General features: G+C 49.0%; 1 protein-coding gene across 5 annotated transcripts in view; it reads right to left on the bottom strand.

Annotated features, from left to right (window-relative positions):
* PHKB (phosphorylase kinase regulatory subunit beta) overlaps positions 1 to 24,493 on the bottom strand; it is a 413,553-nt gene that overhangs the window by 40,604 nt on the left and 348,456 nt on the right. For all 5 annotated transcript variants that reach the window (XM_063945574.1, XM_063945575.1, XM_063945572.1 and 2 more), the window contains 6 exons: positions 22,901 to 22,983; positions 22,709 to 22,799; positions 11,357 to 11,418; positions 9,726 to 9,885; positions 9,097 to 9,178; positions 7,948 to 8,005 (listed from right to left, as the gene is read on the bottom strand). In XM_063945574.1, coding sequence (XP_063801644.1) covers positions 7,948 to 8,005; positions 9,097 to 9,178; positions 9,726 to 9,885; positions 11,357 to 11,418; positions 22,709 to 22,799; positions 22,901 to 22,983 — 536 coding nt within the window. The remainder of the gene's footprint in view (positions 1 to 7,947; positions 8,006 to 9,096; positions 9,179 to 9,725; positions 9,886 to 11,356; positions 11,419 to 22,708; positions 22,800 to 22,900; positions 22,984 to 24,493) is intronic.

Below are 24,493 nucleotides of genomic sequence, written 5' to 3'. Positions count from 1 at the left end.
TCTCTCGACTGCATGTGGAACTCCGCACCACGGAGAGCACCAGTCTCCCAGCACAGCGGAGAGCACCAATCTCTCAACTGCATGTGGAACTCAGTACCACCGAGAGCACCAATCTCTCAACTGCATGTGGAACTCAGCACCACGGAGAGCACCAATCTCTCGACTGCATGTGGAACTCAGCACAACGGAGAGCACCAATCTCTCAACTGTAGGTGGAACTCAGCACCACGGAGAGCACCAGTCTCCCAGCACAGCGGAGAGCACCAATCTCTCAACTGCATGTGGAACTCAGCACCACGAGAGCACCAATCTCTCAACTGCATGTGGAACTCAGCACCACGGAGAGCACCAATCTCTCGACTGTGTGGAACTCAGCACCACGGAGAGCACCAATCTCTCAACTGTATGTGGAACTCAGCACCACGGAGAGCACCAGTCTCCCAGCACAGCGGAGAGCACCAGTCTCTCAACTGCATGTGGAACTGAGTCAGCACCACCGAGAGCACCAATCTCTCAACTGCATGTGGAACTCAGCACCACGGAGAGCACCAATCTCTCAACTGCATGTGGAACTCAGCACCACGGAGAGCACCAATCTCTCGACTGCATGTGGAACTCAGCACCACGGAGAGCACCAATCTCTCAACTGTATGTGGAACTCAGCACCACGGAGAGCACCAGTCTCCCAGCACAGCGGAGAGCACCAGTCTCTCAACTGCATGTGGAACTCAGCACCACGAGAGCACCAATCTCTCAACTGCATGTGGAACTCAGTACCACGGAGAGCACCAATCTCTCAACTGCATGTGGAACTCAGCACCACGGAGAGCACCAATCTCTCAACTGCATGTGGAACTCAGCACCACCGAGAGCACCAATCTCTCAACTGCATGTGGAACTCAGTACCACAGAGAGCACCAATCTCTCAACTGCATGTGGAACTCAGCACCACGGAGAGCACCAATCTCTCGACTGCATGTGGAACTCAGCACCACGGAGAGCACCAATCTCTCAACTGTATGTGGAACTCAGCACCACGGAGAGCACCAGTCTCCCAGCACAGCGGAGAGCACCAATCTCTCAACTGTATGTGGAACTCAGCACCACGGAGAGCACCACGGAGAGCACCAATCTCTCAACTGCATGTGGAACTCAGCACCACGGAGAGCACCAATCTCTCGACTGCATGTGGAACTCAGCACCACGGAGAGCACCAATCTCTCAACTGTATGTGGAACTCAGCACCACGGAGAGCACCAGTCTCCCAGCACAGCGGAGAGCACCAATCTCTCAACTGCATGTGGAACTCAGCACCACGGAGAGCACCAATCTCTCAACTGTATGTGGAACTCAGCACCACCGAGAGCACCAATCTCTCAACTGCATGTGGAACTCAGCACCACCGAGAGCACCAATCTCTCAACTGCATGTGGAACTCAGTACCACGGAGAGCACCAATCTCTCAACTGCATGTGGAACTCAGCACCACGGAGAGCACCAATCTCTCGACTGCATGTGGAACTCAGCACCACGGAGAGCACCAATCTCTCAACTGTATGTGGAACTCAGCACCACGGAGAGCACCAGTCTCCCAGCACAGCGGAGAGCACCAGTCTGTCAACTGCATGTGGAACTCAGCACCACGAGAGCACCAATCTCTCAACTGCATGTGGAACTCAGCACCACCGAGAGCACCAATCTCTCAACTGCATGTGGAACTCAGTACCACAGAGAGCACCAATCTCTCAACTGCATGTGGAACTCAGCACCACGGAGAGCACCAATCTCTCGACTGCATGTGGAACTCAGCACCACGGAGAGCACCAATCTCTCAACTGTATGTGGAACTCAGCACCACGGAGAGCACCAGTCTCCCAGCACAGCGGAGAGCACCAATCTCTCAACTGTATGTGGAACTCAGCACCACGGAGAGCACCACGGAGAGCACCAATCTCTCAACTGCATGTGGAACTCAGCACCACGGAGAGCACCAATCTCTCGACTGCATGTGGAACTCAGCACCACGGAGAGCACCAATCTCTCAACTGTATGTGGAACTCAGCACCACGGAGAGCACCAGTCTCCCAGCACAGCGGAGAGCACCAATCTCTCAACTGTATGTGGAACTCAGCACCACGGAGAGCACCACGGAGAGCACCAATCTCTCAACTGTATGTGGAACTCAGCACCACGGAGAGCACCAATCTCTCGACTGCATGTGGAACTCAGCACCACGGAGAGCACCAATCTCTCAACTGTATGTGGAACTCAGCACCACGGAGAGCACCAGTCTCCCAGCACAGCGGAGAGCACCAATCTCTCAACTGCATGTGGAACTCAGCACCACCGAGAGCACCAATCTCTCAACTGCATGTGGAACTCAGCACCACGGAGAGCACCAATCTCTCAACTGTATGTGGAACTCAGCACCACGGAGAGCACCAATCTCTTGACTGCATGTGGAACTCAGCACCACGGAGAGCACCAGTCTCCCAGCACAGCGGAGAGCACCAATCTCTCAACTGCATGTGGAACTCAGCACCACCGAGAGCACCAATCTCTCAACTGCATGTGGAACTCAGCACCACGGAGAGCACCAATCTCTCAACTGTATGTGGAACTCAGCACCACGGAGAGCACCAATCTCTCGACTGCATGTGGAACTCAGCACCACGGAGAGCACCAGTCTCCCAGCACAGCGGAGAGCACCAATATCTCAACTGTATGTGGAACTCAGCACCACGGAGAGCACCAATCTCTTGACTGCATGTGGAACTCAGCACCACGGAGAGCACCAGTCTCCCAGCACAGCGGAGAGCACCAATCTCTCAACTGCATGTGGAACTCAGCACCACCGAGAGCACCAATCTCTCAACTGCATGTGGAACTCAGTACCATGGAGAGCACCAATCTCTCAACTGCATGTGGAACTCAGCACCACCGAGAGCACCAATCTCTCAACTGCATGTGGAACTCAGTACCATGGAGAGCACCAATCTCTCAACTGCATGTGGAACTCAGCGCCACGGAGAGCACCAATCTCCCGACTGCATGTGGAACTCAGCACCACGGAGAGCACCAATCTCTCAACTGTATGTGGAACTCAGCACCACGGAGAGCACCAGTCTCCCAGCACAGGGAAGAGCACCAATCTCTCAACTGCATTTGGAACTCTGTATGTAATATCAATACTGCACTATGAATATGTGTAGCAGCTCTATAAAATCATGACCATGTAAATATTAAAAAAGAGCGCTTGTATAACTGAACGCACATACCTGTAAAAAGAAATTTGATTAGTGTAATAATGTTACAGCTCTTTTTTGAAAAAGTGCAGGAGGTGAGAATTGATCGTTTTTAAAGGTTTAATTATCCATCAAATTGTATGAGATAACTTTCCCTATTTTTCCCTACCTTATATGCCGGGTTCAGAGGGTTGTATATCTGGGCAGCCTGTGCGGCTATGGTGAGCCCAATTGACGGCTTCAGCTAGCGGCTCCTGTGCTCTGGCCGCTCCAGGTGATGATGAAAGCTGTACAGCCTGTACGGCTGCGGGGAGCGTAATTTGCGGCTGGCGGCTCCCGTTCTCTGGTTGTTCCGGCTTATGATGAAAGCCGTACAGTCTGTACAGCTGTGGGGAGCTCAATTAGCGGCTGCGGCTGGCGGCTCCCAGTCTCCGATCACTCCGGCTTACACTCCTCCGTGCGGCTCACGGCTTTTTGAAGTGCCAGTATTTAAGAACCTTTTTCAGAGTTCTTCTCAGTCTCCTGCTGTGTCCGTATCCAACGCGTTTCGGGCTATCCACCCTTTTACTAGGATCTCTCAACTGTATGTGGAACTCAGCACCACGGAGAGCACCAGTCTCCCAGCACAGCGGAGAGCACCAATCTCTCAACTGCATGTGGAACTCAGCACCACCGAGAGCACCAATCTCTCAACTGCATGTGGAACTCAGTACCACGGAGAGCACCAATCTCTCAACTGCATGTGGAACTCAGCACCACGGAGAGCACCAATCTCTCGACTGCATGTGGAACTCAGCACCACGGAGAGCACCAATCTCTCAACTGTATGTGGAACTCAGCACCACGGAGAGCACCAGTCTCCCAGCACAGCGGAGAGCACCAGTCTCTCAACTGCATGTGGAACTCAGCACCACGAGAGCACCAATCTCTCAACTGCATGTGGAACTCAGCACCACCGAGAGCACCAATCTCTCAACTGCATGTGGAACTCAGTACCACAGAGAGCACCAATCTCTCAACTGCATGTGGAACTCAGCACCACGGAGAGCACCAATCTCTCGACTGCATGTGGAACTCAGCACCACGGAGAGCACCAATCTCTCAACTGTATGTGGAACTCAGCACCACGGAGAGCACCAGTCTCCCAGCACAGCGGAGAGCACCAATCTCTCAACTGTATGTGGAACTCAGCACCACGGAGAGCACCACGGAGAGCACCAATCTCTCAACTGCATGTGGAACTCAGCACCACGGAGAGCACCAATCTCTCGACTGCATGTGGAACTCAGCACCACGGAGAGCACCAATCTCTCAACTGTATGTGGAACTCAGCACCACGGAGAGCACCAGTCTCCCAGCACAGCGGAGAGCACCAATCTCTCAACTGTATGTGGAACTCAGCACCACGGAGAGCACCACGGAGAGCACCAATCTCTCAACTGTATGTGGAACTCAGCACCACGGAGAGCACCAATCTCTCGACTGCATGTGGAACTCAGCACCACGGAGAGCACCAATCTCTCAACTGTATGTGGAACTCAGCACCACGGAGAGCACCAGTCTCCCAGCACAGCGGAGAGCACCAATCTCTCAACTGCATGTGGAACTCAGCACCACCGAGAGCACCAATCTCTCAACTGCATGTGGAACTCAGCACCACGGAGAGCACCAATCTCTCAACTGTATGTGGAACTCAGCACCACGGAGAGCACCAATCTCTTGACTGCATGTGGAACTCAGCACCACGGAGAGCACCAGTCTCCCAGCACAGCGGAGAGCACCAATCTCTCAACTGCATGTGGAACTCAGCACCACCGAGAGCACCAATCTCTCAACTGCATGTGGAACTCAGCACCACGGAGAGCACCAATCTCTCAACTGTATGTGGAACTCAGCACCACGGAGAGCACCAATCTCTTGACTGCATGTGGAACTCAGCACCACGGAGAGCACCAGTCTCCCAGCACAGCGGAGAGCACCAATATCTCAACTGTATGTGGAACTCAGCACCACGGAGAGCACCAATCTCTTGACTGCATGTGGAACTCAGCACCACGGAGAGCACCAGTCTCCCAGCACAGCGGAGAGCACCAATCTCTCAACTGCATGTGGAACTCAGCACCACCGAGAGCACCAATCTCTCAACTGCATGTGGAACTCAGTACCATGGAGAGCACCAATCTCTCAACTGCATGTGGAACTCAGCACCACCGAGAGCACCAATCTCTCAACTGCATGTGGAACTCAGTACCATGGAGAGCACCAATCTCTCAACTGCATGTGGAACTCAGCACCACGGAGAGCACCAATCTCCCGACTGCATGTGGAACTCAGCACCACGGAGAGCACCAATCTCTCAACTGTATGTGGAACTCAGCACCACGGAGAGCACCAGTCTCCCAGCACAGGGAAGAGCACCAATCTCTCAACTGCATTTGGAACTCTGTATGTAATATCAATACTGCACTATGAATATGTGTAGCAGCTCTATAAAATCATGACCATGTAAATATTAAAAAAGAGCGCTTGTATAACTGAACGCACATACCTGTAAAAAGAAATTTGATTAGTGTAATAATGTTACAGCTCTTTTTTGAAAAAGTGCAGGAGGTGAGAATTGATCGTTTTTAAAGGTTTAATTATCCATCAAATTGTATGAGATAACTTTCCCTATTTTTCCCTACCTTATATGCCGGGTTCAGAGGGTTGTATATCTGGGCAGCCTGTGCGGCTATGGTGAGCCCAATTGACGGCTTCAGCTAGCGGCTCCTGTGCTCTGGCCGCTCCAGGTGATGATGAAAGCTGTACAGCCTGTACGGCTGCGGGGAGCGTAATTTGCGGCTGGCGGCTCCCGTTCTCTGGTTGTTCCGGCTTATGATGAAAGCCGTACAGTCTGTACAGCTGTGGGGAGCTCAATTAGCGGCTGCGGCTGGCGGCTCCCAGTCTCCGATCACTCCGGCTTACACTCCTCCGTGCGGCTCACGGCTTTTTGAAGTGCCAGTATTTAAGAACCTTTTTCAGAGTTCTTCTCAGTCTCCTGCTGTGTCCGTATCCAACGCGTTTCGGGCTATCCACCCTTTTACTAGGATCTCTCAACTGTATGTGGAACTCAGCACCACGGAGAGCACCAGTCTCCCAGCACAGCGGAGAGCACCAATCTCTCAACTGCATGTGGAACTCAGCACCACCGAGAGCACCAATCTCTCAACTGCATGTGGAACTCAGTACCACGGAGAGCACCAATCTCTCAACTGCATGTGGAACTCAGCACCACGGAGAGCACCAATCTCTCGACTGCATGTGGAACTCAGCACCACGGAGAGCACCAATCTCTCAACTGTATGTGGAACTCGGCACCACAGAGAGCACCAGTCTCCCAGCACAGCGGAGAGCACCAATCTCTCAACTGCATGTGGAACTCAGCACCACCGAGAGCACCAATCTCTCAACTGCATGTGGAACTCAGCACCACGGAGAGCACCAATCTCAACTGCATGTGGAACTCAGCACCACGGAGAGCACCAATCTCTCAACTGCATGTGGAACTCAGCACCACGGAGAGCACCAATCACTCAGCACAGCGGAGAGCACAAATCTCTCCGCACCCTGGAGAGCGTCACAATCCCAGCACCGCAGAAATAGAGTCTAGAAATGAGCTGGTGATGAGGACACTGCTCTTGCGTTTATGATTAATAATATAATTACTGTCCATATAAATAGTAATACAGAATATAAATCTCATTATAATGAAGTTACTTTGTTATGTTGGACAGGCCAGTAATATCCAGCATCACTTTATGGGGAAAGGTGGTGACAACTTATGGTCTTAGTAGATGGCAGTTAAATATTAATATGTCATGCAAACATTTAATTAAACTAATATGTATTTAGTAAAAGTTATCTATATAGCACCTACATATGCCAAAGTGTTTTACAGAGGGTATTCAGTCACCCATGCCAGTTCCTGCTCTGGTGGAGCTCACTACCTATATTGCCTAGCAATTATTAAGATGCCAATTAACACTCCTCATATGGAAACATTAGTTGTACATCTGTGGGTAGTGCCCATGTAAACTGATCCGGGGTTGGGGGGGCTGTTGTGATAGCTGCAATCTCTTAGCTGCATATGAGCAAGACACTTGTTGAGTATCAGGGTATCTCACTTGTGAAGAGGTGTTTTATACATAGGGCGGGATTCAAATCTTTTATCGCCCCCGATCACCCGTCTAAAGTGACGGGAGATCGCAGGGTGATATTCTAATGACCCCCGTTTTCACGCTGATCGCACCCACAAGAGATGGGTTTAGCCGCGTAAAGCAGCTAAACCCGACTATAGTCATGGGCGCGATCGCGTAAAGTCCCGTTTGGGTATCCAAACGGGTTACTTTTCGTGCATTTTAGCTCACCACCCCAGGGGGTGACGAGCTGAAATGCTGATATCGCGCCCATCGGTAGTAACATTTGAATACTGCCGGCAGGTGCGATGGGGGCGGGAGGGGGCAGAGAAGATTTGAATCCCGCCCATAGTATTTCTTGGCTGGTCTGTAATCCATAAGGGTGCACTATGTAATAATGCTGTATAACACATTCTCCTCACTGCTAATAAAGTTATTATAGCTTGCACATCATGTGATAAAGTCACAAACACTCTGCCCCAGTAATTAAATTGTTATAGGTTTCAGCAGCTACAGTACGTACTTACCAGAGCTTATTGCTGCCGGCCTTCCTATAGATCCTTTCCATAAAGTCGGACACTGTACCTGAGTAAAGGAAGGGGACATTCAGATACAATACACATTGCTAGGTCTTACAGGTGGCAGTTACAAGGAAAGAGAGACTGTAATAGGGATTAAACGGGACTAGTGCACGATGCGCTGACAGAGAATGTTTCATTATTAGCAGCCTCTGGGGCTAAGCTCGCAGACTGTACTAGAATATTTATTACATCGTTTTCAAATTCCGAAGTTCAAAGAACACAGCGAGGCCTAGAACAAGCAACGTTCTGCTTCATTACACAGGCGGAATGATCTGTGTCATCAGCGGCCAAGGTGGAGATGGCAGTGCAATGTCTAAGCTTATTCTAGCTGGTGGTTATGCCAGGGTGGTTTACCTCTGCCCCAGTAACCCAACTGTGCCATGCGGTGTAGGGGTGACGGGGCTCCAACATCCTGCATTGCGCCAGCATCTCAATGGAATGTATCACTCTAATTAGCTGTGAAGGGGTTAATCCCATTAGCAGAGTGGAGGAAAGAGCCACGGCACAATGGCAAAGGGCCTTATAGCTATTTTAATGCTAAATGTTTCTCATTATTAACTTAGAGTTCCCCCGTTCTGGTCCTTCCCGAAGAGGAATAGACTAGATTAGAACAAAACACTCAGATATTCAACCTCCTTTTAATTAGCCCAACCAGACTTTGCTCTTAACAATTAAATGAGCTCAGAGGAATCTTATATATTCCTGCGTTTAATTGCTCTGATGTTGGTAACATAACATTACAAAACCCAGGCAGAAACAGGTGCTTTCTGATCCATGTAATTGAAGCCTTAACCCTTATACTCCAGGAGGATAATATACTGTATTGCATCATGTGGGGTTCCAGCTAAGAAGACAAGCCTGTTCTGCAAGGGCAGATTATTGCTGTTCTTATGTCTTATACAATTATAGAGAAGTCATCTCTGTTCCAGGTTCCTGGGATCAGAAGACCAATGCGTGATAATAAGCATGGGGGATCGCTAATAGCTATGGCTGGTGTGCACTGGATGGTAATATGTAGAGATCCAGCCTAATTTATTGTGTTGGTGAGAACAGAGACCTATAGTGAGCCTGGATGTCTTGCAAGCAAGAACTCACCTTCCTTTGTAATAAAATGGGGCCCTTCCCGTTTCAGCAGGACACTGAGTAAGATGGCCTGGGACGCTAGGCAGGTGCAATCCTGGGAAAGGAAAATCAGGGCAAGAGATAACTTTCTTCTCTCATGTCGTTTGAGTCATAGAAGTATCACATAGGACCCAGTTGGCATTGAGGACTGTTATAGTCAGCAAGGTACTATAGTCACCTGGGGGCAGTAAAACAATGTAGTCAACAACTAAATACAGATATTTGCAGCTGAGAGGCATTGTAGCGGATATTCACATGGTTTTACTAAGCCGATCGCTGAAACCCACGCTCTGGCCGAGGACGGTATAAGGAAAGTCAGGATATAGACTGAGCACAGAGCTAGAAGTTGTGTGTGTTCTCAATGCTGCACAATCATCTCTGCTTACCCCAGGGGGGGAAGGGGCAATACATACAGGTGAACTGTGACCTGACAAGGCACACAGCTAGCAGAACACCCACCAGACAATGCCCTGGACCCAGCGGTGGAAATAAGCAAACACAATAATAGACTGTAGAACATTGCAGCGTCACAGGTTCTCTAACAGTCTAATTACAACCACGGCTCGGAATTGGGGGGGGGGGGGGGCGGTCTCTGATCTTACATTGAGTTTCTGGAGAATCTCATAGGTGGGTCTGTTCTTCCAGTCCGCCAGGGTGATTTCCGGCTGCTTTTCCATATCGGCCATAGGGACACTGGACTGTCTGTTGAGTTTTGAATGTTTTGGCACTTCAAGCTCTTCGAAGCTTCTGAACTCCGGCATTCTGAGTAGAAGAAGTGATAAGCAGTCACACAGCGCACGGGAGAGGGGCAGGATGGGATGGAGCACAGACAGAAACGTGATATGTACATAGAGGACCTGCTCAGGGCAGGGGCGATGAGGGATTCGGTATGACATCCCGTGACGAGACAAGGATGGAACGGCACAAAGCAAAAGCAGGATTTATGTTATTTTCATGAAACTGAGAACTGTACTTTTAATGGCGGCTTTAAGAATATTTTAATTAACTATACATAGCAACAAAGTAAGGGACCTATTCAATAAAATCCACGTAGGCAAAATGCTTAATAACTGGGTGATAATGTTACAATTGTGGTGTTGGCATGCGACAATCTACAGCTGACAGACGGGTAGTCTGTAATTTTGCAGGAACACAAAATCTTATTCTATTAAGTAAAAGGTATTGACAAATTGTGAATAGATTTGATTCTACACTTCCTATAAGCTTGTTGGTGGGTAACGCAACATACACACGTGCCCGTACACCTCTCTGCTGCAGTCGCTCCAAATACTCCCGTGAGATTCTGCTAGTGCCAAGGGTCTTTTTTGCAGATAACGGGAGGATTCAAATACTTGAAAAGTCAGTTGGGTGTCTGTTTTTTTCCTATTAGATAGGAAAGAACAGACACCCAACTGACTGTTCAAACATTTGAATTCCCCCCAATGCGTCTTAGTTGTAACACAATGCGACTAGGACGCACAAGGAGACTCTGCTGATTAATTTGATATGCAACACTTGTATATTGTGTGTGACGGAGTCTCTCAATCTGTATATGAAGTGTTGCAATGCAGTAGCTATTTTCTACGTCAAGTCTCTTTGTGCTTCACTCAGTCGCACACAGATGTACAGGTGTTGCATATGAAATTAATCAGCAGAGTCCTTGTGCGTCCTAGTTGTATCACGTTGTGACTAAGACGTATTTTCTGCAAGAAAAAAAAAAGGCGCCCAATACTAGTCTATCCTACAAATCATTACTCCTTTTCATAACCTATCCGGTGGACAAATACAGTGTGGCTAACAGACATAGGCTTGCAGGTCTCAGCTGGGCATATGCTGGCAGAGGGTTGTGAAGAAGGGGGAAGAAGACCGTAAAAAGAGAACTCAGAGGGGGGTTCCAAAGCATCTCTGCTCACTACATCAAGAAAAAAATAATAATTACCAGGCTGCTTCTTAGAGCCTGTCAATGTGATTTATGGTAACACACACAAATCATTTTATTATGGGATTGCAGCCCTTTTATTTTTGGAGGTGGGGGGACGGGGGGGGGGGGAATGCTGCTTGTGAGTCTGGTAAAATTATTAGTAACATTTCTTTGGCTCCGGAACGTATTGGAGTTACCAGCTGTACAATATTTTTTTTCCAGGACATCTCAAGCGCGGGTGTTAACAGCTCAGAAATCTAAGTGGTTAAAGCAGATATTCACAAATGGACACAACTGGGAAAAGGAACTTACTCTTCCGTCTCATTGATTCTCAGGAAGTCCAGCTGCTCGACCATCGCTCCTGATATTAAAGTCTGCAGGATGAGAAACATATCTTGTAAACACGCAGACTGGAGAATGACATCCACATCTTGCAGAAGTTGTATCCTCGCTGAGAAGCTAGGCTTTAGTGAGCTTTGTTAAATTGGTTTCTGATCAGATACTGGAACTAACAGTTACACAAACGAGACATACGGTGAGCGGACTGACGGAACGAGTACAGGGCATGGATTTATTGCTTCCGTCTACGTGGGTCACGGCCTCTGATAAACCCAGACGATATGGGATTCTTTGTGATGCATAGTCAGGGTAACACAGAGTCCAATTATAATGGATCAGTATTTATAAGGCAGCAACAGATAACGTCTGCTCCTGCACTTGTAATCTAATAGCAGTCAAGCCGCCATACTGTGGGCTGGAGAAATATATAGGAGAATGAAGACTACACATACACTAGGAACCTACACCATCATCGAGGTAATAGTACAGGCAGCATTCTGGCATACAGTACATCAATAACACAGAGACATCAACTGAAGCCACCTGCAGACCTGTGCCGTGACATCAGAGAATAGCAGCTGTACCCCACCTCCCCATCCCTCCACTAATGCCCATGAAGGCATAAACATCTGACCCCTGCTGCCCTGTCATTCTGCGTCACACTGCAATTTCCAGAACCGAGCACTTTCTCATGGTGTTGATTACAGATATTAATGACGGATATTGGAAGTCATCTGGACATTCTGGGACCACTATAAACATCCCTATCCCTGTGAGAGCTGTGCAAATAGGGCGTACAATGCTCAGTAGATGCACTTGCACCTACCCTACCAGGACTGGGATTGTTCTGATACAGTTTGTGAAGGTGTAAGATAGTCTGAGTATTGCTGCACAGGTAAAGAACCCCAGTGCACCAGGTCACTTATTACCCTAATCCCACTAGTCCTAAATTATAGAAGGGCTGGATTTCTTTAGGGGAAACCGTGATACACTAGTTTGGACTGGTGATGTCACCCACAGATCGTCCAATCAGATGAAACTAGGAAGAATTACTCCGGGTCACACAGAGAATTCACTACGGTGGGAAGGAGGGAGTTAGGGAAGGGAAACCCCATCATTATGCTAGGTGCAATTCTCGCTCACGCCCAGCTCTGCAGAGCCTGGAGTTGTGTGATCGCACCTTTACTAAACTTCACTTATGGGAACGTCCTGTTACAATACACTTCGGTTGCAAAATGCATATGACCCATTTTAGCATACACCCGTTATCAGAGCAAGCACAGTACAAATGCATGCAAGATGCACTCTGCAGACAAGTGTATCAGGTTTGTCAGGTGTTTGCATCAGTCCTATATTATCTATCTATCTATCTATCTACCTACCTACCTACCTATCTAGCCATCTCTCTCTCTTGCTATCATGCATGCTGTGATCTCACTGCTAGGGACAGACCCTAGCTGTATAGCCAGATTAAGAGGGGCCGTAGGGGATACTGTACCCTGGGCTCCAGTCCGTCAGGGGGTCCCCAGCCAGAGCGCACTGACATCACCAGCTCTCCCTCTTGTGCAGCAGCTGAAGTAGAATAATCCACTGGAGACAGAAAAGTGAGGGAGGGGGTGGGATGTAGTGGGAAGGGGGTGGTGTATGACAGAGCAGGAGGCATGGAGAGACAGAGCAGGGAGAGAGAGGGAAGAGAAATGGGATAGAGAAGCGGATGGGGGGGGGGGGGGGGGGACTTTGACTTAAGTTGGAAGAAGTTGGGAGAAATGTGCAAAAACAAAGGAAGCAACTTTACACCTGGGTAAAACCGCACTGCAGGTGTGGCGGAGAAATGCAGGTGGTGGTGGTGGGGTAGTGCAACTATAATGCTGTCCAGCATTTGTGGGCCACATGCAAAAGCAGCCAGTATTTACCCTGCATGCAAAATGTATTTACACCCCTTGCAGCATGGTGTGTTCTGGTGCAAAGTTTCTGCCCTTTTTTTTTATATTTTGCTTTATTCCCCACTCAGAATTAGCCACTAAATCACTGAGCACCAGTTCCCAGATAAATCCACTGTTGCAATGGAGTATAAATGATAATATTGCAGCCTAAACCATATATATACTTTACCAGTGGAACCCCCCCACCCGATGTTACCCTACGCACTGCATGACATTTCAGTTTTATAGTTGGCCATTTTCTAGACCTTTGCAATGGCCCTTAAGTAATGCAAATATTATTGGGAGCTAGTTCACAAGTATTTTATTTATACAGCTATCAGATAACATTTTATCTACTGTACTAAATGCAAGCCGGGGGCCCCTCACCCACTCATCGTTTTATGGTGCTGCGAAGCTGGAAAAATAAAGCACTTTGGAGGCAGATTAATTGGCACAACTTTAGAGCACGCGGAGGTAAATCACAAAATTGGATGCTTCTAAAGTGAATTTTAAAAATGTTCAATTATTTTAATGGTTCCCTCTACTTTCTTTAAGCTCCATCATTAATTTAAGTGGGGGTGTACAGGTGGGGGTTGTGCGCTGAGAGAGAAATCCCTCGGCGGAGCGGCCACTGGAGTACAGCTGCTTTTTTCCTCAACTTGAATTCTGAACGTTTCGGGAAAATCAGCTTCATACATTTACATGAGAAATGCGTTATAAGCGAAGGTGCCGAGACTGGCGGTTAATAATTAAGATCACTCGCAGGCAATGTTCCTATGTATAAAACCTGGAAAGTGATGCAGGATACTGTGAGAGTGACATGAATAGATCGTATTTACCATAAAACATAAATTCCGGCTGTCTGAGAACCTGCAGAACGATATGTAACAATATGTTCTGTAATCTCGCCTGTTCTTGTTTTGGAACCGATATGATCTGATACGCTTTGGGCTCAAAGCCTGTGATATAAGCTGCTAGGTAACTGCTAAACTGTCTCCTCCTTCCGCCCCAAGACGCGGAACCCCTATTTATTTCCCACTCACCGAAAATAACGCAGGGCTGTATACATTAGAACAGTACAGAGCGTTCAGCAAAACGGTGCCATTAACCCGAAGAGTTTGGGCCAAAGGTTCTATAAATAAGTAATAAGATCTAAAGACCACAAGAATTGTAAAGTAGATTAAACACAGTTCTACGGTACTTGTTAATTATTCAAGCAGTGAACAGTGAATGTTTCTCTCTCTCTCTGTACAATCTCAGGGTAGATATGTAACCTTTACCGGTGCGAGACTTGCAGCACAGACGTAACCCAGATGCAGCGAGTTCTGCGTCCACGCGGCAGACACTTTGTGATCAGCTGCATCCTCAGGGAACAGCGCATACGTGGTATAAAACACACCCAGCAGAATAAACAGATTTTACAGTAGAGTAAGAGATAGATTTATTATAATGCCACTGCATGTTTATGACATTGGGGCAACTAGCTGCCATTGCTGAACTGCTGTGTACAGCTCAGGACAGAAGCCAGCGACAGTGATATTCATCTCCGTATGCTGAGTGACAATATACAGAAAGGGGGCGGTATCGGGATCCGGCGCTTGGAATGCCAGTAGTTAGAATACCAACAGCAGCATCCAGATGTTCAGGATCCTGACACCTAGGTGGTGAGTATACTATCCCTAACCCTCCTTCCCCGCAGCATAACACTAACCTCTCCCTCCGGTAGCCTAACCCTAACCTTCCCCGGTGTTGCCTAACCCTCCCCCACAACCCAGCCCTCTCCTGGGGTGCCTAACCATAATCCTCCCTGTTGCCTAACACTAACCCCCCCCCCCCCCTATGCCGCCTAACCTTTTCTCCGGCTGCCTAACCCTAACCCTCTCTGCTGCCTAACCATACCCCTCCCCACTATGTAACCCTAACCTTCTCCTCAGCGGCCTAATCCTAACTCTCCCCCCTGCACACCCCCGGCTTACCAGTGCAGAGAGATGTCAGACGATCGTTTAAGATCCCGGCGCCGGCATTTAGATCCATGTCAGGATCCCGGATTCCGGGCAGTGTCGGGATTCCGGTGTTGGTATTCCAATTGCTGGGATGCCGAACACCGGGATCCTAACCAGATCCCCACAGAAAGATAATGTAAAAGGAAGAACTATAAAAAGATGGCGTTATATCTTCCGTATCAGGCAGAATGGGTTTGAGGTATGCCATTTGCTGCTATTGAAATGAACTTACGGCGCCACAAAGTGTGCGCAGGGCCGTGCCGGGAAAACATAGAGTACACGTCACAGAGTATCAGGGATTAGTACAGTACTTTCAGGAGATCCTGCACTATGCCTACAAGGGACAATTGTTCTGGAAGCAAAATAAAAGCACAAAAATAAGTTTAAATATTAAAATAAGATTTTACTTACCAGTAAATCTATTTCTCGTAGTCCGTAGTGGATGCTGGGGACTCCGTAAGGACCATGGGGAATAGACGGGCTCCGCAGGAGACAGGGCACTTTAAGAAAGAATTTGGATACTGGTGTGCTCTGACTCCTCCCTCTATGTCCCTCCTCCAGACCTCAGTTAGAGAAACTGTGCCCGGAAGAGCTGACAGTACAAGGAAAGGATTTTGGAATCCAGGGCAAGACTCATACCAGTCACACCAATCACACCGTGTAACTTGTGATAAACTTACCCAGTTAACAGTATGAACAACAATGGAGCATCAGATAAACCCTGATGCAACCAAACATAACCCTTATTTAAGCAATAACTATATACAAGTATTGCAGAAGAAGTCCGCACTTGGGACGGGCGCCCAGCATCCACTACGGACTACGAGAAATAGATTTACCGGTAAGTAAAATCTTATTTTCTCCAACGTCCTAGTAGATGCTGGGGACTCCGTAAGGACTATGGGGATTATACCAAAGCTCCCAAACGGGCGGGAGAGTGCGGATGACTCTGCAGCACCGAATGAGCAAACACAAGGTCCTCCTCAGCCAGGGTATCAAACTTATAAAACTTTGCAAAAGTGTTTGAACCTGACCAAGTAGCCGCTTGGCAAAGCTTTAATGCCGAGACCCCTCGGGCAGCCGCCCAAGAAGAGCCCACCTTCCTTGTGGAGTGGGCTTTTACTGATTTTGGAAGCGGCAATCCAGCCGCAGAATGAGCCTGCTGAATCGTGTTACAGATCCAGCGAGTAATAGTTTGCTTTGAAGCAGGAGCACCCAGCTTGTTGGGTGCAAACAGGATAAACAACGACTCAGTTTTCCTGACTCTAGCCGTTCTGGCTACATAAACCTTCAAAGCCCTGACCACATCTAGTAACTCGGAATCCTCCAAGTCACGAGTAGCCACAGGCACCACAATAGGTTGGTTCATATGAAAGGATGACACCACTTTTGGCAGAAATTGTGGACGGGTCCGCAATTCTGCCCTGTCCATATGGAAAACCAGATAGGGGCTTTTATGTGACAAAGCCGCTAATTCTGACACACGCCTAGCTGAAGCCAAGGCCAATAACATGACCACCTTCCACGTGAGAAATTTTACCTCCACGGTTTTGAGTGGCTCAAACCAGTGTGACTTCAGGAAACTCAACACCACGTTAAGATCCCAAGGTGCCACAGGAGTCACAAAAGGAGGCTGAATATGCAGCACTCCCTTTACAAACGTCTGGACTTCAGGAAGAGAAGCCAGTTCTTTTTGAAAGAAAATGGATAGGGCCGAAATCTGAACCTTAATGGAACCCAATTTTAGGCCCAAAGTCACTCCAGACTGTAGGAAGCGAAGGAAACGGCCCAGCTGGAATTCCTCCGTAGGAGCATTCCGGGCCTCACACCAACATATTTTCGCCATATACGGTGATAATGTTTAGCCGTCACGTCCTTCCTAGCCTTTATCAGCGTAGGAATAACCTCATCCGGAATGCCTTTTTCTGCTAGGATCCGGCGTTCAACCGCCATGCCGTCAAACGCAGCCGCGGTAAGTCTTGGAACAGACAGAGCCCCTGTTGCAACAGGTCCTGTCTTAGAGGCAGAGGCCATGGGTCCTCTGTGAGCATTTCTTGCAGCTCTGGATACCAAGTCCTTCTTGGCCAATCCGGAACAATAAGTATTGTTCTCACTCCTCTTTTTCTTCTGATTCTCAGCACCTTGGGTATGAGAGGAGGAGGAGGAAATACATAAACCGACTGGAACACCCACGGTGTCACTAGTGCGTCTACAGGTATCGCCTGAGGGTCTCTTGACCTGGCGCAATACCTCTGTAGCTTTTTGTTGAGGCGGGATGCCATCATGTCCACCTGTGGCAGTTCCGACCGACTTGCAATCTGCGCGAAGACTTCTTGATGAAGTCCCCACTCTCCCGGGTGGAGGTCGTGCCTGCTGAGGAAGTCTGCTTCACAGTTGTCCACTCCCGGAATGAACACTGCTGACAGTGCTCTTAAGTGATTCTTCGCCCAGCGAAGAATTCTGGTGGCTTCCGCCATCGCCACCCTGCTCCTTGTGCCGCCTTGGCGGTTTACATGAGCCACTGCGGTGATGTTGTCTGACTGAATCAGCACCGATTGGTCGCGAAGCAGGGTCTCCGCTTGACTTAGGGCGTTGTATATGGCCCTTAGTTCCAGGATGTTGATGTGAAGGCAAGTCTCCTGACTTGACCACAGACCTTGGAAATTTCTTCCCTGTGTGACTGCCCCCCACCCTCGGAGGCTTGCATCCGTGGTCACCAGGACCCAGTCCTGAATGCCGAATCTGCGGCCCTTGAGAAGGTGAGCACTCTGCAGCCACCACAGAAGAGACACCCTGGCCCTGGGGGATAGGGTGATCAGCCGATGCATCTGTAGATGTGATCCGGACCACTTGTCCAACAGATCCCATTGAAAGGTCCTCGCATGGAACCTGCCGAAGGGAATGGCCTCGTATGATGCCACCATCTTTCCCAGGACTCGCGTGCAGTGATGCACCGACACCTGTTTTGGTTTTAATAGGTCTCTGACCAGTGTCATGAGCTCCTGAGCCTTCTCCCTCGGGAGATAAACCCTCTTCTGGTCTGTGTCCAGAATCATGCCCAGGAAGGGCAGACGAGTCGTAGGAATCAACTGCGACTTTGGAATATTTAGAATCCAGCCGTGCTGTTGTAACACTTCCCGAGAGCGTGCTACGCTGATCAGCAACTGCTCTCTGGACCTCACCTTTATGAGGAGATCGTCAAAGTATGGGATAATTGTGACCCCTTGCTTTCGCAGGAGCACCATCATTTCCGCCATTACCTTGGTAAATATTCTCGGTGCCGTGGACAGACCAAACGGCAACGTCTGGAATTGCTAATGACAATCCTGTACCACAAATCTGAGGTACGCCTGATGAGGTGGATAAATGGGGACATGAAGGTATGCATCCTTTATGTCCAGAGACACCATAAAATCCCCCCCTTCCAGGCTTGCGATGACCGCTCTGAGCGATTCCATCTTGATCTTGAACCTTTTCAGGTATATGTTCAGGGATTTTAAATTCAATATGGGTCTGACCGAACGTCCGGTTTCGGTACCACAAACATGGTCGAATAATAACCCTTTCCTTGTTGAAGGAGGGGAACCTTGACCACCACCTGCTGAAGATACAATTTGTGAATTGCAGCTAACACTATTTCCCTCTCTAAGGGGGAAGCTGGCAGGGTCGATTTGAGGTATCGGTGAGGGGGCATCTCTTCGAATTCCAGCTTGTATCCCTGACACACAATCTCTATCGCCCAGGGATCCACCTGGGAGTGAACCCACTTGTAGCTGAAATTTCGGAGACGCGCCCCCACCGGGCCTAGCTCCACCTGAGGAGCCCCAGCGTCATGCGGTGGATTTAGTGGAAGCCGGGGAGGACTTCTGTTCCTGGGAACTAGCTGTGTTATACAGCCTCTTTCCTTTGCCCCTGCCTCTGGCAAGAAAGGACGCACCTCGGACTTTCTTGCTCTTTTGTGATCGAAAGGACTGCATTTGGTAATACGGTGCTTTCTTAGGTTGTGAGGGAACATACGGCAAAAAATTTGACTTTCCAGCAGTAGCTGTGGAGACCAGGTCCGAGAGACCGTCCCCAAACAACTCCTCACCCTTGTAAGGTAAAACCTCCATGTGCCTCTCTGAGTCGGCATCGCCTGTCCATTGCCGAGTCCACAGGACCCTTCTGGCAGAAATCGACATTGCATTTATTCTAGAGCCCAGAAGGCTAATGTCTCTTTGAGCATCTCTCATATATAGGACAGCGTCTTTTATATGCCCCAGGGTCATTACTATAGTATCCTTGTCTAAGGTATCAAGTTCCTCTGATAAGGTATCCGTCCATGCTGCTACAGCACTACACACCCAGGCCGACGCAATTGCCGGCCTTAGTAAGGTACCTGAATGAGTATAAATGGACTTCAGAGTACTCTCCTGCTTTCTATCCGCAGCATCTTTAAGGGTGGCCGTATCCTGTGACGGCAGGGCTACCCTCTTGGATAAGCGTGTCAGAGCTTTGTCCACCCTAGGGGAGGATTCCCAGCGTAACCTGTCCGATGGCGGGAAGGGATACGCCATAAGCATCCTCTTGGAAATCTGCAGTTTTTTATCTGGAGATTCCCAAGCCTTTTTACATAACTCATTTAGCTCATGTGAAGGAGGAAAGGTCACCTCCTGCCTTTTCTCCCCATACATATGAAACCTCTTGTCAGGGACTGGGGTTTCCTCTGTGATGTGCAACACCTCCTTTATTGCTATAATCATATAACGGATGGCTTTAGCCAATTTAGGCTGTAACTTTGCATCATCGCCATCGACACTGGAGTCAGAATCCGTGTCGATATCTGTGTCAACAATTTGGGATAGTGGGCGCTTCTGAGACCCTGACGGCCTCTGCGAGATAGGATCAGGCATGGGCTGTGACCCCGACTGTCCTAAGGTTTCTACTTTATCCAACCTTTTATGCAAGGAATTAACATTATCATTTAAAACCTTCCACAAATCCATCCAATTAGGTGTCGGCACCGTCGGCGGCGACCCCACATTCATTTGCTCCCGCTCTGCTTCCACATAGCCTTCCTCGTCAAACATGTCGACACAAGCGTACCGACACACCACACACATACAGGGGATGCTCTTTTTGAAGACAGTTCCCCCACAAGGCCCTTTGGAGAGACAGAGAGAGAGTATGCCAGCACACACCCCAGCGCTATATGTCCCAGGAATCACACAGTAATTTAGTGTTAACCCAGTAGCTGCTGTATATAAAGATTTTGCGCCTAATTTATGTGCCCCCCTCTCTTTTTACCCTCTTCTACCGTGTTTCTGCATGGGAGAGCCTGGGGAGCTTCCTCTCAGCAGAGCTGTGGAGAGAAAATAGCGCTGGTGAGTGCTGAGGAAGAAGCCCCGCCCCCTCAGCGGCGGGCTTCTGTCCCGCGTTTCTGTGTAAAATAATGGCGGGGGCTCATGCATATATACAGTGCCCAACTGTATATATGCTCACTTTTTGCCAAGAGGTCCCTAATTGCTGCCCAGGGCGCGCCCCCCCCCCCCCCCCCTCCCCCTGCACCCTACAGTGACCGGAGTATGTGGGTGTAATGTGGGAGCAATGGCGCACAGCTGCAGTGCTGTGCGCTACCTCAGTTTGAAGACTGGAGTCTTCTGCCGCCGATTTTGAAGTCTTCTTGCTTCTGTCACCGGCTTCTGTCTTCCGGCTCTGCGAGGGGGACGGCGGCGCGGCTCCGGACGACAAAGGGTGAGATCCTGTGTACGATCCCTCTGGAGCTAATGGTGTCCAGTAGCCTAAGAAGCAGGACCTATCTTCAGTGAGTAGGGCTGCTTCTCTCCCCTCAGTCCCACGCTGCAGAGTCTGTTGCCAGCAGATCTCTCTGAAAATAAAAAAACCTAACAAAATACTTTCTTATAGCAAGCTCAGGAGAGCTCACTAAGTAGCACCGAGCTCGTCCGGGCACAGATTCAAACTGAGGTCTGGAGGAGGGACATAGAGGGAGGAGCCAGAGCACACCAGTATCCAAATTCTTTCTTAAAGTGCCCTGTCTCATGCGGAGCCCGTCTATTCCCCATGGTCCTTACGGAGTCCCCAGCATCCACTAGGATGTTAGAGAAAAGTATTTATAGTACATAGAAAACAAGCGTAAGAATAAAATATCTCAATTATTTATCAAATCACTAGGAAGTGTTATTAAAAGATTCCTAAGGAGGTGGACCATATGCTGGAATATAGAGTTCAAATGCTAAACTTTAGAATATTTGTGCCACTCTCTACGGGTAGGACATAGCAATCTATGTATATCTTCCGCAGGCATACTCCGATCCTGCTGCTTTTAGTATTTTATTTAAGATTTGATCACTTAAAAGCTATTTGTTAATATAATTAGCACAGTGACATTTTTGTTGTATTTTTCACTATTAGCACAGCACACAGCAGCAGATCACATAAGTATCACATACTTATAGAACACCACAGACCGGGTAGGGCAGATTACAAGGTCAGGGCAACGCCACAGGGCTAGCGCCGGGGTGGATCGATCCAATACTAAGTGTTCCTGTAGCCAATGTGTGGTGAAAATACGTCAGTCACAGAAGAGGAGTTGGGGAAAAGGGAGTAAAGCACTGGCGACATGGAACGTGCTAGGGAACAACAAGAGGGCGGAGGGCCCTGCCCGTAAGAACTTACATATTAAGGGAAAAGGGTGAATGGGGAAGGTTGGAGGAGAAGTTAGGTAAGTTTTACGGATGTGTTTAAAGCTGGGGAGATGTAGCAAGGCTTGGAGAATGATAAAGGGAAGAAGTATCCCAAAGCAACCAATTAGATTCTGTTATTTATCTAGCAAAGTCTTTGAAATGGCAGAAGCTAATTGGTTGCATTGGGCATCTACCCCACTTTACCTTTACACAAGGCTTGATACACCTCCCCCTCACTGTGATACTTTAAATATATAGACTAATGCATAGTAAAGACAGATTGGAAAACAGAAGATCGGGTAATCATTTGCTAATCTCTCCTGAGATCTTTCAATCTCTCCATACACAACCTGCGTGGCAGCCAATAGTTTTAAGAGGACTCTTTTTAAAGCAGAACGACCGCAAATTAGAAAAAAAGATATTGTTCCTTCCACCTGATTTACACGACATGGGGCCAAACCTTTTGAGACTTCCGCCACACTCGGAATAGAACGTCACATTTTGAATTGTTTTAAATAACACAGATTCGCCTATCTGATGTCAGCCACAGGCCGTCCAATCAGCTGAATGTAATAAGAGAGACTCAGAGGACACATCGAGTGCAATATCTCAGGAAGGGGTTCCGCCATTAATCTATGCAAGGGAAATCACACATCGACTGAAAATACGGATAGATTCACTATAAAGAATAAATGGTTTGTGTCAATAAATTCTTACCTGTAGTCTGTCCACGTGGACTTTGACACCAGCCACGTTTCCGTTCTTGAACGATGCAAGCATGTCTAGAATGGGGTTAAATCGGCTTCCACTGAAGGTCAGAACAGGAAGAGAGAGAGAGAGAGAGGCCGGTTATAGTGAATATGGTTCTGTACCACTCCAAGCTCCAGTCACTCATACTCTGTACTGTACCGGATGTTGTTCTCCCGAATCAGCACCAGGAACAGGGGGCGTCCATTCATCTTCCAGTACTGCCTGATGAACTGGAGAGCGTTCTGCCGAGAGACAATACCCAGTGATCAGTGCTATACCCAGGGGCCGGACACCTAGCACAACAGATCCCAGCATACCCTATCAGCTGCCGAGAGACAACACCCAGTGATCAGTGCTATACCCTGGGGCAGGACACCTAGCACTACAGATCCCATCATACCCTGGCAGCTGCCGAGAGACAACACCCAGTGATCAGTGCTATACCCAGGGGCTGGACACCTAGCACTACAGATCCCATCATACCCTATCAGCTGCCGAGAGACAACACCCAGTGATCAGTGCTATACCCAGGGGCCAGACACCTAGCACAACAGATCCCAGCATACCCTATCAGCTGCCGAGAGACAACACCCAGTGATCAGTGCTATACCCAGGGGCAGGACACCTAGCACTACAGATCCCATCATACCCTGGCAGCTGCCGAGAGACAACACCCAGTGATCAGTGCTATACCCAGGGGCCGGACACCTAGCACTACAGATCCCATCATACCCTGGCAGCTGCCGAGAGACAACACCCAGTGATCAGTGCTATACCCAGGCGCAGGACACCTAGCACTACAGATCCCATCATACCCTGGCAGCTGCCGAGAGACAACACCCAGTGATCAGTGCTATACCCAGGGGCAGGACACCTAGCATTACAGATCCCATCATACCCTGGCAGCTGCCGAGAGACAACACCCAGTGATCAGTGCTATACCCAGGGGCCGGACACCTAGCACAACAGATCCCAGCATACCCTATCAGCTGCCGAGAGACAACACCCAGTGATCAGTGCTATACCCAGGGGCAGGACACCTAGCACTACAGATCCCATCATACCCTGGCAGCTGCCGAGAGACAACACCCAGTGATCAGTGCTATACCCAGGGGCCGGACACCTAGCACTACAGATCCCATCATACCCTGGCAGCTGCCGAGAGACAACACCCAGTGATCAGTGCTATACCCAGGGGCAGGACACCTAGCACTACAGATCCCATCATACCCTGGCAGCTGCCGAGAGACAACACCCAGTGATCAGTGCTATACCCAGGGGCAGGACACCTAGCACTACAGATCCCATCATACCCTGACCGCTGCCGAGAGGCAACACCCAGTGATCAGTGCTATACCCAGGGGCAGGACACCTAGCACTACAGATCCCAGCATACCCTATCAGCTGCCGAGAGACAACACCCAGTGATCAGTGCAGAACATATACCTATACCCGGAGGCTGGACACCTAGGACTACAGGTCCCAGCATAGCCTAGCAGCTTCCGAGAGACAACACCCAATGATCAGAGCAGAATATATACCTATACCCAAAGGACGGACACCTAGCACTACAGATACCAGCATATCCTAGCAGCTTCCGAGAGACAACACCCAATGATCAGAGCAGAATATATACCTATACCCGGAGGCCGGACACCTAGGACTACAGGTCCCAGCATACCCTAGCAGCTTCCGAGAGACAACACCCAATGATCAGTGCAGAATATATACCTATACCTGGAGGCCAGACAC

The sequence above is a fragment of the Pseudophryne corroboree genome, chromosome 11, assembly GCF_028390025.1.
Source record: "Pseudophryne corroboree isolate aPseCor3 chromosome 11, aPseCor3.hap2, whole genome shotgun sequence".
Classification (NCBI taxonomy): domain Eukaryota; kingdom Metazoa; phylum Chordata; class Amphibia; order Anura; family Myobatrachidae; genus Pseudophryne; species Pseudophryne corroboree.
This window is presented reverse-complemented; position numbering and strand designations above follow the sequence as displayed.